The 16,260-nt window shown below is 37.7% G+C and overlaps 1 protein-coding gene across 3 annotated transcripts in view; it reads right to left on the minus strand.

The window, feature by feature from the left end:
• Positions 1 to 14,969, minus strand: part of SULF2 (sulfatase 2) — a 63,085-nt gene extending 48,116 nt beyond the window's left edge. For all 3 annotated transcript variants that reach the window (XM_075721070.1, XM_075721071.1, XM_075721069.1), the window contains exons 1-2: positions 14,795 to 14,969; positions 8,968 to 9,207 (exon numbers count right to left, since the gene is read on the minus strand). In XM_075721070.1, coding sequence (XP_075577185.1) covers positions 8,968 to 9,207; positions 14,795 to 14,969 — 415 coding nt within the window. The remainder of the gene's footprint in view (positions 1 to 8,967; positions 9,208 to 14,794) is intronic.
• Between the last annotated feature and the right edge of the window lie 1,291 nt (positions 14,970 to 16,260).

Below are 16,260 nucleotides of genomic sequence, written 5' to 3' on the forward strand. Positions count from 1 at the left end.
GTATTAGGTTTTGAGCTGCAAGTCTTAGTTACTCATAGGGATTTGTTTATTAGTTTTAGTACATCAACTATGTTTGAGCAATCCCTTAGTTTTGGATGGAGAGGGTGCTGTTTCTGATCTTATTTCTGCTGTATACCTAGCAAAAATTACTTTCAGTACTTTTTGTCCTCTAAGAAACAATCAGAGGAAAGCAGAGGAGAAAGCACTCTCAGCATGGCTAAGTACGCATGTAACAAGCAGTAAGCTCAAAGGTCAAGTCAGCTTTGCATTCACATCGTGGCCAAATATACTGTTAGACTGACAATGTACAATGGAATAAACCCAGTGAAATTAATGGATTTACAGCAGAAGTATGGGGGTTTTGAGATAAAATCCTGTAATTTAGTATTAAATTTGGTTCCATGGGAAAGATTTTTCAAGAGACATCAGTTCTCATTAGGTATCAAAATAACTGACCAGGTTTTCCAAAAATCAGTAACTCCTAAGTGCTGAAGTCACCTGAAGAAAACGGTCCCAGCTGGCACCTTTAGTGACAACAGGAAATATGCCACTACTGCAAAGATTAGAAGACACGGCATCAGTATTAATACCTCAGTGACCACAGTAAATCTAACGGGTTGCATAAAACATACAGGGAGTTCCTAAATGTTAAGAGTATTTTTAGGGAGGAAAAGAGGGGCTTATGACCACATTTTGTTCTCAGATCCCTTTAGTTCCATCGGTTTCAGGATCTAAGGAAGACTGGGCTCTGAGTACTTTTTTGCTATTTCTTTTCCTTTTTATGTCTGCAACACTCCTTGCAATGATGAATCCATTGAAGTACTTAACCAGTTAGACTAAGAGGAGAAGTGCAGGTGTATACACACATTTTATTTTAGACTATCACACACGATGGCCCAATTTTTCTCTAACCTATAGCACACTGATAGCACAAAATTTTCATAAAGATCACACGCTCCATCCACCATCACAGGGACGTGAAAAGAGTAGTACTAAAGGCAAGAGCCTTTACATGCACAGCACTTCTCTGTAACTGGAATAAAAATTATCATTACAATCCATGAAACATAGTAGTTGTATAAACCATGTTGTACGGTGTCTGGTAACCACCGCAGTTAGAATAGCCTACAGGCTTTCTTGTTATGCCAGGGAACTAGTCTGATACCTAGCAGGACAAAGGCAATGCACAGTAATCTTCATGACACCTTTGTTTCTCTTCCTGAATTTGCATTGCACATTCCTCAGCTGTGGCCAAGGATCAGTGCCAAGATCTATTTAATGAATCAAGGGAATTGGCTGAAGGAGAGCAGATGAAGCCAACTAAAACAAAAGGGCTCAAACTAAATATTTTGAAATGGTCAACAAGGAATCAAACTGAAGAATGCTGATGGGGAGCCAAGTCTTGCTTGTCCTTCTCAGGTGAGTGAATTCCCAATGGAATTGGGGCCAAAGCCCCCTTTCACTAACGCCTATGGCACAGCTTATGAAAGTTTAAACACAACTAGAATTGTAAGGCATAAATATCTTTCTGAACATCTCTCTCACATATACCCTCTGAAAGTTAAAGAAAAAAAAAATCTAGAAATGGCAATCTTCATATCATCAATCTTTATTACAATTCAGGATAAGATGACTTAGTGTATCGCAACAGCATCCTTTCCTATACTGGGCAGCACAAGAGAAAGCAGGAGTGCTGGCTGCCTGTGGGGTTTCGAGCACTACTCTACCACACAGCTCACTGTCGCTAGTCAGGCTGCTCACATTCCTTGGTGGCCAGTCCTGACCATTCAGATTTTCCACAAAATGTTTCCCAACATCAAAACCACCACAACACCAGACATTTTATTAAAAATTTACCATGGGTATCACTCCCCCCTTTTATATATCATGGTCACAGAAGAATCTTAACCTTTAAATTTTTCCTCCTCTCATCATATGCAACATTTCTTCCTCCACACATAAAACCCAAAAACCTCCCCAACAGCAGACTGTCAGACCTTTTTTAACAACAAACAGTCTGAGCAAAAGCTTTTCTAGCTTAATGCTGAATCTTTACTAAAATACCAAAGTCTGCACCATGCTATTTGGGCCAACTCCAAAAGAATTTCATTTAGAGCCATTTTGTCTACAGGATTTGAAGGAAACCCGATTGCCAAGTTTCAGGGAGCTACCGAGATATGCTATGCAAGAAGAAATACTTGCTTTAACAAAGCTGGTTTTTTCCACCTAGCAATAAACTTGGAAGAACACTACTAAACGCATTAGTTCATAAATAAAAACAATAAAGGCTTACTGAATCCAATTAGGAGAAAAGTCCAACCCTGGCTCAATATAACCACAGAATTCCTGTCAACAAGATATTCACTGAAGGAGAAGAAATCTAGGTTCTACAGCAATTTATTGTCTGTATGTTTACCTTTTACTTTTGACAAAAAAATACATTTGACACTTTTTTTTTTTTTTAACCAGTCACCTCTTACAGTCCTGAAATGCATCCATCTAAAAAACATATATAGTCCTTCCATGCATAACATATCCACAAGGATGGGAAGAACTTGGAAGATGAGACAAAGGTCTCAGGGCAGTACTTTGCTACTAAAACATACAAAAAGACATGAGGATGTTCCAATTCAAAGAAATTGGAATTCAATGTCCAGAAACTGGAATTACAATCTATTTGCAAAGGTTATGCTGTGGGTGCCGGCGAGTCTTTGAAATCATCACTGTTCTCCTATGCACTTTATTAGAAGACGGCATACAGCTTATTGTTCTATCTTTGAACTTCCGTATCACGATGCTTTTCCAGTGCCCACTAAATTGTGTATGGCTGCTGTACAGGGCAAGTATATAACCATGTGGGCCACACAGAACACTCACACCTTTAGGCATATAGGAAAGACAACTTAGGAAAACTGTATTCAGTAAATTACATTACTAAATTAAATTTGATGATTTTTAAAGACTTCTGCAAAAAAGCCAGCATTCTGGAAAAGCAAAGAAAAAAAGAATGCAAGAAGATACCACGAGGACTTAAATTGCTAGCTGGATAAAACAAAAGATCTTAAATTGGAGTGAGAAGGAGATAACCTCTTCTCATTTTTGCCTGATAAGCTACCTAATACTGAACACAAATGGCACTGGAAGATGAAAAACTTAATAAGCCACTAGGTTCTTTTACTTTGTAAGTACCGTCATCCTAAAAGATGTGAACTAACAAAGATTTTTAAAATATTTTCATAATGTGCAAATATTCTTTTTAGCTTTTAGTGGTTTTGAATGCTATGAAATGATTATCCTATTTCTGAAGAAATATCAAGCTATGAATTACTTCGTGCTTGAAATGATAAATCAGTACGACAAAGCCATTATACTTTAAATGCTAGAATTGGCATCCTATCAGAAGAGTACATTATAGTAGCAGAAAAGAAAAAGATGAGGTGTTTCTCACAATCTACAACATTTTATGTTGAAAACAGACAGATTCAGGGGAAGAAATAAGAGAAGGTAAAAGGAAACAAAATATGACTGGAAATAAGGGAGCCACAGGCTTATTTCTGTAGTTGTGGATGCCTTCATCTCAGACTCCTGGGAAAGCTCTATTGGATTGCAGGCTATCTCGTGGACTTTACTGAGTGAGTTATTCACAGAAGTGTATATATTCACCTCTTCAGGATAGTTAAAATGTGCATCAAATAACACAGAGCTACCTGCAGAAGACAGGTGATAAAGCACTAGCTGTATAGATAAGTTTCACCTCTAGAACCTCTGCATAATCCTCAGGAGACCACAGCTCTACTTAACACGTTCTCATTTTAAGGTATCATACATCATAATATGTTTAAAGTGAAATTACTGATGCTTAGAACTCAATTTGTAGAAACAGAGGGGAAAAGATGCATGCATGTTTGACTGGAAACCAGCTTATAGTACAGAACTGAAGTTAGAGCTGGGAGGGATCCGGGGGGGGAAAGTCTTTCACATGCATGAGGCAGGAAATCCAGAACTGTCTCTTGTTTGAAAATGCCATTCTCCAGAATATTTGCAGGATGTTCCAGCTCAATAATTCATCGCCATGGATCAAGCCTGCCAGTAGTAGTAACATGGACAGAGTCAGTGGATTTGGACTATACATCAGGACTCTTCTTATGTCCTCCCCAGCATAGACCCTTGGTTCCCTTTTCAACAACAGCTATCATGATATAGCCACTACGCTGAATCTTTTTTTCACACCATTTTCAAGTCTAATGGTCTCAAACCATCTAACAGATACAATTTGACAGACCTTGCTAAGATAGTATTTCTATATAGAGAGCAAAAGATCTAAGGAAACAAATTTACCTTCAAGATAATTCAGAAACCTGATACCCAGTTTTGAAAAGTCACCTAGATGCCTTGGAGATGAATACCATAACACTGCAGTTCTTAATCGTGCAAATCACTTCTAAAAATTAAGTCTGACTCTTAAATCACTTGGTTGTTATTTTTAAAAATGGCCTTCAGTTCTTCATCAGCTGCAAAAGCTATCTGTCCTGCATACAGGACATTACTTTGACTTGGATAATCTGTTTTCTTTATATGCATGTAACATGACAGAGAAGTGCAGCATGGCACAGTGGCTAGGGCACTGGTGAGTGAATAAAAACTTGCATCTCTTCTTAATGTTGCTCTTCACCTGCATATGACCTTGCAGAAAGTACTTCACTATTCTGTCTCTGCTTCTATCTTTTGACTCTTTAGGTCACCAATTATTCCCTACCAAGCAATTATACACAGAGATCAACTTCAGTTACGTTTTTAAGTATTTCTGTAATAAAAAATAGCAACCAGCAACTATTCTGGAGAGCAAATTCTACAGCAGGGAGCTGATAATCTAAGATTTTTTTTCTCCTGGCATGTATCTAGATATTGAAATCTGGTCACATATTTTTCAGGTTCCTTCCTTCTTTAATAAACATTTACCAATAGCCTTTCTCCTCTTTCTTACAGTTTAATGTTAAAATCACTTTAAAATGTCAAAGGCTCAGACAGTGAAGTAGAAAAATAATTATCTGAATGCAGTCAGCCACTGTGTCTTCTTAGTCTAATATTAATGGGAGGAAATGGAAGATTGTCACTGAATTTTAATGATTTCATTAGTTAATTATTGTAAAGCCCCATGAAAGTGCTAAGAATGATTATTACTTTTATTCCCAAGAAATTTTTTATAATGGCAGAGATGGACCTCCCACAATGACTTTTCTCTAGGTTCAAAATACATGACTGGTACAAAATGGCACATATTAATTCTTTGCATAATTCAAGTACAGACTTACCATCAGAGTGAGATACTGACTTATCACCATACAAATAGCAGTTTTTTTCTTTGCTAACAGGTTCATTTAACTGGATAGGGCTAGCTGTACTATAGGGTACTGCTCAACAGGAACAAGGATGGTAAGTTAGCCAAAACGCGTACTGCATTTTCTGCATACTGAGCCACACTAAGCCCTACCCTAAATTAACAGAACTCTCTCAGAAGATTCACTGAAGCAAAAGCGTCCTTCTGCCAGGCTGAATTTGGCCCACCATCCCTAATTCTGTTAAATTTAATAAGATAAACATGTCTTTTCATTTCCTGACTGCAGATAAGGCTGACAAAATATTCTGGAATCAGGCACCAATTTTAAGACCTAATCATTCAGCCAGCCAGGCAAATGGAAAAGAGAAGCTTTTCTCATTAAGTAATGTCTAAGGGAAAGTTTAAATCTGTATTCCAATAAAACATCTTGGTATTTGTTGCTGCAGGACCCAAGCATGCAACAATGCATTGTGCATTTTCAAAGCTGTCTCACAGAAAGAGATGTGTATGTTCTTGGAAAACAGCGCCTTTTTTTTCTGTAAATGTTTACACAGGAACCTTTGGCAGGGAAATTCCCTGACATTCAGAAATGTTTGTCACAGGATCTCTTTGTTTCTTTTCCATTCTAATCACCTCCTGCTCCAAGTTGAAGTATTAGCGTCCACTGTTTTAAGTTAATGATGATTCAGATGTTGCTTACACTGACTTCTAAAGACTAATTCATCAATTGGCTTGGTTTGTTTACATAAATTGTCCTTCTTGCCTAATTTCCCACAATATGTAATAGGACAATGATGTGAGGAGGTCTTCAAAATCGGCCTGATTGCTTAACATACCGAGACTGGGAGCTTGCTGTCTACTCGTAGCGGCTCTGCAACGAGAACACAGCCCTTCAGTCGCTATTCACCACAACAGCATTTTTCAGATTGCGAGACAGGTTAATGCAGAGGAAGACACACCTGTAACGCCTACTGCCTCAGTGGCTTCCATTGTAGAAGGAAGCCCCATCCTTTGCACTGTCACGATATTTATTTTAATTGAGCCACATAAAGTGACAGTGAGCCCTATGCGTGATGGTCGAAATCCTGGCTGTTAAAGCCAAAGACAGAACTTCCCTCGAGCTCAGCCTCTTCCTTTCATCTCTGTTCTGCCACGTCCAGTGCCTGACAAAGTTGGTCAAACTTTTTAAAGTGCCAAAGTTGAAAAATAGAAAACTGACAACCAAGGCTGAAACTGAGAAACAATTACAGGAAAGTCGCCCCTTTTCCATCCCCCTCATATTTTTTACTTGCAACTTGTGCAAGAGAAACCTGCACCACAGGGCTCCCTCCTGCCCGCACACCACCGGCACGCTGCTCAAAGGTGTCAGCGGCAGCACAAGCCTGTATAGATCCAAACCACAAATGCCAGCGCCACAGGGAAAATCCTACAGTGCAGAAAGAATGGTCGCCAGCAGAATCATCTTTTGCAACAGAACAAAACACAGGGAGATCACAATGAACAGAGAAGAGGGTAAGGAGATGTGAAACGAGCGGCAGAAAACAGAGGGAAGGTTAAGTGGAGGAGAGTACAATTTCTCCCCTCAAGTTTAAACAAAAGAGAAAAACACAGGGAGAAGGCCTGGCTTATGAATTAAGAAAAAAAACAAACTCCCTTCCAAAATAATAGCTTTCTCACTCCAAGGTTGTGAACTTAAATATAAAAGCAAGCCTCAAAAGGCTTCATCCCTCATGGCCTCTTTTTCTTCTCCTTCTTCAAAAAAAAAAAAAAAAAAAAAAAAAAGGATCAAGAAGCTAAACTGTGTGTTTGCAGTGCAAACCAGTACTACCACGGACCTCAAAAAAATAATTTAAAAAACTCTACAAATGAACTCCTGTGCTTTTCAGAGCTTCCTTTGTTCACTGCAGTCATGTTCAAGGAGGACTCCCGATTTCAGAGAAACTGTATTCATAATCTCCAAAACACTCTCCTTAGCAGGTTACTTTTGAAACTTGAGAAACTGAGTGAACAAGGTTCTAAAGTACAATTTCCTGCTGTTTCTGAAGCAGGTAAACCTGATCAGATCTTTTGGTGGGGTGTGGTGGTGGTGTAAAAAAATACAATCTTACTGCTGACATCCTTCACAGGGCATAACTCCAGACTTTACCCTGAGATCAGAAACACCAGCCTCCAATGATGGCAATTTCCATTTAAGTTTGTATAACAACATATCACATTTAACTACATGAATGAGGATCTCATTTACACCTGAAGATTGCTTTGTACTTGTAGAAGTACTATTTCTGTGTGTTCCAATAAATTTAGTTACAAAAATTGAGAGGTAGACTGAAAATGTAATTTAGATTCACCAAGATCTTGGGTCTAAATTTAAACATTAACTTGATGTAAAAAAATAAGACATATGAATACCAGGACACTTGCAATAGCTATGCAAGTTAATAGAAATTGTAGGTGCTCGAAATATAGTTACTAAATATAAAAATTATTACAACAGACAAACATCAATAAACACAAAACAAATAATCTGTGAAGAATAAAACATTAACCTTGTTGTGGTATTCATATGATCATGGGTATTAGTGCCAGGAATGATAAATGGAGGGAAACAGCAACCAATTAACAAGGTATGTGCATTTCCCCTAATTTATTTCTTTCCAGATTAATTTAGGTCTTTAATTTAGAAAAACAAAACAAGGAAATTACCTATTTGTTTTAAGACCAAGACTTTGCAGCAGTAACATGTAACACTCACGTGAATAGTTAGAAAGAAAATAATTATCTTGTTACAGTTATTATTCAAGATTTATACTAGTTTCTGGAAGCCTCAAATACTATAAATTCAAAGAAAAAAATGTAGACTATCAATAGCAATACTACAATACTATAGTATATATACTATAAATAACACAAATAGAACCAGGTTTATGACTATTTCTCATCATGACAAAAGGCATTAGCAGGAGAAGTGCCAAAACCACTGTAACGGGCAAGGACCTAAGTCTCACGTCTGGAGAATGCAAGAAGGAAATAGGTGTGAAACACGTGCTGTATATTTTCTGAAATCCTTTCTGCAGGATATTCGTTCCTAAGCAGCACTGCATGCAAAGAGGATCATTTGTTTCTCAGGAGTACATTTAATCTTGCCTATTATTCCTCAGTCGTTATTTAACCTGAACACCTTTCTGGGAATGGATTGTCTGGAGAAACCAATCCAGCTGACAGATCTGCCCCGAAGTGCAGAAGGAGCAGTCTCTTCTCTTGTATTCTTAGTTTAATATATCTGTTTTATGAAAAATTCAAATCAGTAATTCCTTTCCATAGCATCTTTCTTGTCTGTTCTGTGCACTTCAGGCAATTGTAGGGCATATTCTACATGTGCCATGCCTTCAGTTCAAGCATGCACGTTATTTTATCCTTCCCAGCTTCTGAAAAAAGTTGTTGTTTGGTTGGTTTTTTTTTTTTTCAATTTCCTCATGTAAAAGTACAAGGAAGCTAAACCGACACGCAAGACTGAAACTCTGGCATTCTGCACTGCTGCAGTCCGTTATGAGAATTAAAATATTATATACATTAGCCTCTGTACTAATAAGTCTAAGGAAGCCTGCAGACGGAGTCAGCCTTGATCTTACCTGTCCTGTATCCTGTGTTGTTGAGGTACACTGCAAACGTACGTATTTCATGCTGAGCCTGCCAGGACGGAGAAGAACAGTTCTCGTTGTTGGTGTAAGTGTTGTGGTTGTGGACGTACTTCCCCGTAAGAATAGAGGAGCGAGATGGGCAGCACATGGGTGTTGTCACAAAGGCATTGATGAAATGAGCACCTCCGTGCTCCATGATCCGCCTTGTTTTATTCATCACTTGCATAGAACCTGGAAGAAGAAAACCATCTCAGAATTACTTTCTTGTTTCAGTCACAGAGCTAACTAAGAGCTCACGTGTTACATCAGACTAGAATGAAGCGCAGGTAGTCAGGGCACTATAATCTCACAGTGAACCCAAATCCAAAGACATTATTCTCCCCGCTCTAGTGAAGTTTTCCCATTGTTTTAAGAAGGGCCAATTACTGAAGCCCTAAGTTAAGATTTGACTCAAACCTGTTGACATAGATCATAATGCTTTTTTAATTTCTCTCTCTCTAAGCTCAAGATTTACCACCGTAACTATCTGCACCACCTGTGCAGCCTTTCTGGAGCCACTCGTACCTTTCCAGTAGCTGCAGGCAAGAACGAGCATGAATTAGGCTGAGATAATGTGGCCTGAGGGTGAAACTCACTTTGTGCAGCAAGCCTGACCAAAGTTTGCATGTTCCTTAAGCATTATTTAAAGCTTCGTTTCAGAAGATACCTGATGCATTGCCTTTTGTGCCAACTCTCTGCGAAAGGCTGAGGGTTGTAATCACAGAACCATTGAGGTTGGAAGGGACACCTGGAGATTATTTAGTCCAAACCCCTGCTCAAGCAGGGTCTGTTAGAGTTGTTCTCTAGGTAGAATGTTCTTTTCCCTAATGTGAGGTATTAGCAGGTATTGATTTCTGTAACTTTCACTGAACCAAAGACAAAGTAAAGCCCTCATAATAATTCCTATAACCAGCCCACTAAGTTCTATCTGTCCGCTTGATCCATTTTGATAATAGTGTTACCTAAAACTCTCTAAATTTTCTTAGGCTTGGTTCTGCAGAATCAGATTTTTAGATGACTACATGATGTTATCTGTCCCAAGTAGGTTATAACCACCATCTAGAAACAAACAAGCAAGTTTAACTGGCAGGGACTTGGATGAACTGGGGTAACAGGAATACAAGTCTTTTTGCCAAAAGTTACTAAAAGCCACCCTGCTGCCAAATGGCTGTTCTGTTTCCTTTTTAAGACAAGGCTTTGGACAAAGACTGGATCTTTACCACAGACATCCACCTAGCTAAATCTGGATCCATATCAGTTCTTTCTACATGCAGAAACACCAAGGATCAGAAGAAAAAAGACATTTAATTTCCCTCACCTATCAGTGCCTGATGGTTAAAACTGCATCAGAGTTATACTTGGTCTAGGAAGAATTTTCATTTTCCAAAGAATTTGTAATGGCACCTGTTACCAGCATGACCTTGCAAAGCAAAGTAAACCTTTCCATCACTAACCCTCCTTTCTTGTTATGAGCAGGGAAAGCCAACAGACAACATGGAGATGAAGGTATGGGTTCATGCTTGAGTAGGGTTGGGGCTAACTTACCCAAGATTGAGTTGGATTAATAGTTCAGCTTTAATCAATGCATCCTGCAACCATCTGGCACAAACTGTATGTTGTTTCTGTCAATAAGGGGTTTAGGTTTCTTCTAAGCTCTTTAGGCAGGGATTTCATTATGAAATTGCAATAGTAAGTCGATTTGATACAGGGCACATTGATATAACCAGGAGTCAAAACCAAGAGGGAAAATGGTCATAAGCCACATATGAAATCTGACTCTGGCACCATGAAAGAAGGTTAATTTCTACTGTAGGTCATTTCACCTAAAAATTGCCATGGTATTAATTGTCTTGAGATCATTTTGTTGGAATGAATATAAAAATCTGTTTGTGCATTTTGCAGGTCAGAGCATATCTCTGCCACATCACTTCGTGACAAGAACCAAGGCAGGTTATTGCACTCCCCCTTTAGAACTTGCTAAACTTCACATATCAAAAAGAAGTTTCTGAAGAATGCAAGATTTTTTGTTTCCATAACTGTGGGATGTTAGTGCTCAAAGGCACTAAACAACACAGTTAACAATTACAACAGTCAATTATACATTATGTAAGCCTGAAAACTGTGGACGATGTCTTATGAGCTAGCCCAAGTATAAATAGGCAGACCAAAAGAATGTTTTGTCATCCCAATATTAAAACACAATTTAACAACCCCTTTAAACGACAGAGGCATCTGTGCATAAATAACAGTACACGTTAAGACTCCCCTTGGGGACAGTAACCTCCTTTAATAAAACTGCTGTAATGACAAGGCCCTATATATCAACAGTCTTTAATACAAAAACATATGATCTAATCTGCTTCCTCAGCTTGAGAACTAATACAGAATGACAGATCAGTGGAAGGTAAAAATCCAGCATACTCTTCTGTACAATCTTAAATAGGCCAGCTTTAAATATTTTAAACAGCATTAAACCAGCCAACCAAAACTTATTTTCTACAGCTTGCCTCCAATACAAACATAGAATTATGAGAAAAAGTAGAAATTGATCTTTCTGTGGCAGAAGATTAGTTATGTGTTAATCAGCAACTGGAACCTCACCAAATCACCTTTCGAGTTGGAAAACCTTCTGGGGTTTCATTAGTGGATGTACCAAGGGAAGTCATGCTCTGAAGTGTCAATATTTAATTCAGAAAATGTTCTGTTACCTCTCTAAAACCATTGAGAATATATAAAAATTATTTGGTAGTTAAATGTGAAATTTCTAAGCTATTTTAAAAAACTATTCATTGGACTACTGTGAAAATATGAAAGTTTAATCAATTTGATGCATTCCAGCTGCTCACTGGACAAAGTAAAGCAAAACCTAGGTTGAAATTCCACTTGAAATTTGTGTGGTATACATAACTTTGCTTAGTGTGTCTTCATAGGGCACTTTAGGGATAAGGCTGATATTTTGACTAATATTAATGAAGAAAATATACCAATTGTTTATGAAATAATATTGACTTTCTCATTAGTTGTCTTTTGTTGTCAGAGGTCTTAAATTACATGAGTTTTAGGGAGCTCCAGCTGTGGAAGAACTTGTACTAAGTCCCAAGTGACTTAGCCTACTCTGAAGCACAATTTAAGAAGCGGTATCCATAAGCAGATAAGTTAACTGAACCCCAGAATGTCAATTAACCGTACCCTAAAGCCTTCAATTTTTATCCTATTTGAACCTCATTGGACACCCTTTTCACATCTTCCTTTCCTTTTTTTTCCCCCTCATATTTAATTTTAACAAAGCTCTAAGGCCCTAATCTCCATGTATGATAACTAAGAAAAACTTATCTTCCATGCCACTTCTGCAGCTTTTCAGAGAAGATGTAGGAACATACAAATCCCCTCTCACTCAGATTTCTCTAACGTGGCTGAAATATCTTCTAAATAATCAGATCTTTCTCCAACTATGAGATAATGAAATAAGCTGGTTTGTTAAACCACAGCAATATGGTAGGCAAACCTAATTAAACTGGAGATGCTGAGTCCATCACACAGGGGACATCAGCATTATACCAACTTGGACTTTAATGGGGGGAAAAAAAAAAGTCTTTGTTTCTAATTAATTCTTTCTCCTCGTCAGGATATTCCTCTTCTTTATACTCTGCTTGTCAGTACAACTCTTTTGATTAGACAGTCAACTGAGTGTGCATGTTTCAGCAGTTCTTGGTGTTCCCATTTGTCTTCTCCCATTTGTATCCATTACAATTTACACTCGTTCTCCTTTGACCTGGAGATTCTGCATCCTTTTCATCAGCCCCTCATCAGTCTTCTCCTTTTTTCAATACAAGGCTAAGGTTTAGTTTCCCAAGTAAAACTCATGATTAACAGTAGTGCAAATGGAAGGGAAAAAAAAAAAAAAGGGGTGGGGGTGGCGGTGTACTCCTTTCAGGAAAGGACAACATTCTCTTTCTGGTAAACTCCACCTGCTACTGGTACATTGTTAAATCTATCTTCAATTAAATAAAGGAAAGGCTGTTAGAGCACTTGAGTTTGTGTCGTCTTCCCTTTTGCCTCACAAGTGGCCACAGAAGAACAATGAAAGCTACAATACCCATCAGTTACAGAATATTCTTGGAAACGGATGAAGTCTTAGTTATGCACAGCTTTCTCTGCTATACTTTCATAGCTTCCAAGTTTTCCTTAGCTTTTATTTGTAATTCATATCAGTTTTCATCTTTCTTAAATCCATTAACCACAATCCCCATAAATGGCAGTTTTGATTAACTTGGACAGCTCACCAGACAATAGACAAGAATAAAAATTAATTCAAACAAATATTTGGTCTCACAAAGCCATTAGTGGCAAATGACGAATATCAAATCTCAGCTTCGTCAAATGGATTTTCCTTAGTTAGATCCTAATTTGTGTGGACACATGCCCATTATGCTTGAAATTGGAAAGCATCAGATTATCAGAGAAGAGAAATACACTGCCCAAAGGACTTAGACAATTGCATCAGAAACAAGCAGGCTAGCATAAAATAGAAGATGATAAATTTTTTAGGACCACCTTCTGAGCCTGCAAGACAATGTACTTAGGTTCTTTTCGATATACATTATTGAAACAGCTTTATCTGTGATCCAAATAACCATTTTAAAAAAAAAAAAAGGTGACAACAACAAATCTTCTGATCCTACTAATTTGAATTACGTTTGTATTTGGTGGGGTTACTGCCATAGCGGGCTTTCTCACCACCTTTGAGAAGAATGTGACATCTATGAAACTGCAGACATGCAGTCATACTGATAAAAATGAGGCATCTGTAAGAATACTGCCATGTTGCTGTGATTAACTTCTCAGCTAAATGAGTAAGTGTATAGTAATACAAGTTGATTAACTTTACTATCGTGTTCTGTTTCTTCTGTGAGGTCTGTTTTCCAGTTTTCCCCATCCATACTAGAAATTTGATGCAGTAACTGTCAAAAAAACCCGCCAGACCACACATATACAAGCTCTCATCTTTCAGATGATCCAGGCTTTATACTCACTGAAAAGCATATTTCTAATGCAAAATTACTAACATAAACTGGTTTGTGTTAATCACTTCTAACTACAGGTAACATTTGGTAAATATAAGCTTGTTCAGGTAACAGAACAAAACCCAAACGCTGTCAGTTAATTCATGATTCCAAATCGTTAGGCAAAGTGCGTGTTTAATCTTCATCTCCTTTCTTCAACAATTAACACAGCATTAAATAATACAGTAGTAGAACCTTTTCATACTAAGTGATTTTGGTCAGTAATTAACTACACATCTAAATGGACAATACCAAGAATAGTATGACTATGTTAGGTAACATTTAAGTAATTAAAATTAAAATTGTATATGTAATGAGTGTCTGCAATTACACAGAAAAATTTGGGTAATTACACAGTGCAATAATCAGTTATGAATTTAAACCTACTGCTTTGGCATGTAGCTTCCCAGGTTATACTTGCAATTGCCAGAAGCATAGTTTAGGTGTCTAGGTGGAGACGGATAGGCAGGAACCTCGTATTTCCACAGAAACAGGAAGTTTAACGTTTTAAGTTGATACTGACTTTTGCTGTCCTTGAATAGCATGCAGATGGAAAGTATTTTCTGCATAAAGGTAGGTTTAAATTTTGGCTATGTGTTCTGCTATCATTTTTCACACTGAGAAAATAGATTATTATTTTGAATGCAAGAATCTAGCTTCAAGGAAAAGCAGTGCCATACTTGTTAGCTAAAATTCTCTTTACGTTGGGCTCTTACCAAGTTCTACATCCTGATCATCGGTAAGAACAAGGATGATGTTTGGGCGGATGTTTCTACGGTCTCTTTGAAATCTTCCCTTCAGACGCTGATTTAACAGGAAAGCTGAACTTCCATCCAACAGTGATAAAACAGTCATCATGAATAATCCAAGGACAACACTATGTTGTGCCATATTGTGCTGATTTAGTGTTCCCTCTGAACAAGGTAGGTTAATGGCTTCTATTTCTTTTTTGTTCGCAGGTCTCCTATAAGGGAGAGGGAAACAAGTATTTATTTATACCTTGACCCCCCCCACCCCCCTAAGGAACAGCACAGTTCTCACCGAAGAAGTGAGGCGCAACATACTTGAAATGATCTAACTCCTAAGGAAAAAAAAAACCCACAAACAAAACACAACCACAAAGCAACTGAATGTTTTTCTAGTGCCAGCTAGAAGCAGAAACTTGAAAAATTCACAGTTCATAAGCTGTTACCAACATCGGCAATGAAGTTTTACTCTATGCTCCAATTTGGCGGCAAGCTCAAGGATTTAGCAGGGTATCAAACTCTTACTTTTGCTTTGATACATTATAAAAAGCAATCGCCTTCCTTAAGGTTCCGGGATGTTTTGAGATGACATTTTTGTTTATTGCATCAAAAATGCAGATGCCAAAGAAAAAAACCCACATCTATCCATATTTTTAAACAGGACTGTAGCAAAATTTACTGAGTTAACAACACATTTGCAAATTCATAGAGGATACTCAGAAGACTTGTTATACACTGATTTATCTTACAAATTTCATTAGAGTGCAGAGCTGCCCAGATCTTGGAACTATGGTATGATACTGTTTGAAGTCTACTACAACTTTGATGTTAGTGTGATAACCCTTCAGCATTTCTGTTGGTTTCCAAGATTACTTTTTAAAAAAATATCATTATTATTAATGAATACATTTGAAGGCCCATTATTGCAAATGTTTGGGAATGGGTGCACCAAAATGACTTGCACTGCCTATGACTTCTTTCCATCATAAATACAATGCCCCAAAATTGACTTCGCAAAACAGAGTACATCTAACTGGTACTACCCCTGTTAATGAGCCAATAAAAAAATCTTAGCAATTCCTACAAGGAGATTCCAAAAAATGCATAAGCATACTGAAGAATTTTTGAAATCATAGTTTTGCTCAGTGATCTTCTGGTATAAAGGGATTTTCTCTTGCTTTCAGAAGTCAAAAGAACAGTATGAACTGTATTGAAAATATCAAGTACTAATTATTTCATCAGATCCAGCGATCAATGAGTCAGTTTTTGATGAATTCCCTGCTTGCTGCCTGCCTTTTCCTGGACTGGTGCCAACGATCTCTTGTAATGCAGTGAAAAATCAATTAAAAATGACACAAGGGAGACTATCTGCTTTTTGAAAAGACCAGAAATGCCTGAGTAGAAAGAACCTAGCACAGTGTGTTGTACCCAAAGAA

This window comes from Pelecanus crispus, chromosome 14, assembly GCF_030463565.1.
Source record: "Pelecanus crispus isolate bPelCri1 chromosome 14, bPelCri1.pri, whole genome shotgun sequence".
Taxonomy (NCBI): domain Eukaryota; kingdom Metazoa; phylum Chordata; class Aves; order Pelecaniformes; family Pelecanidae; genus Pelecanus; species Pelecanus crispus.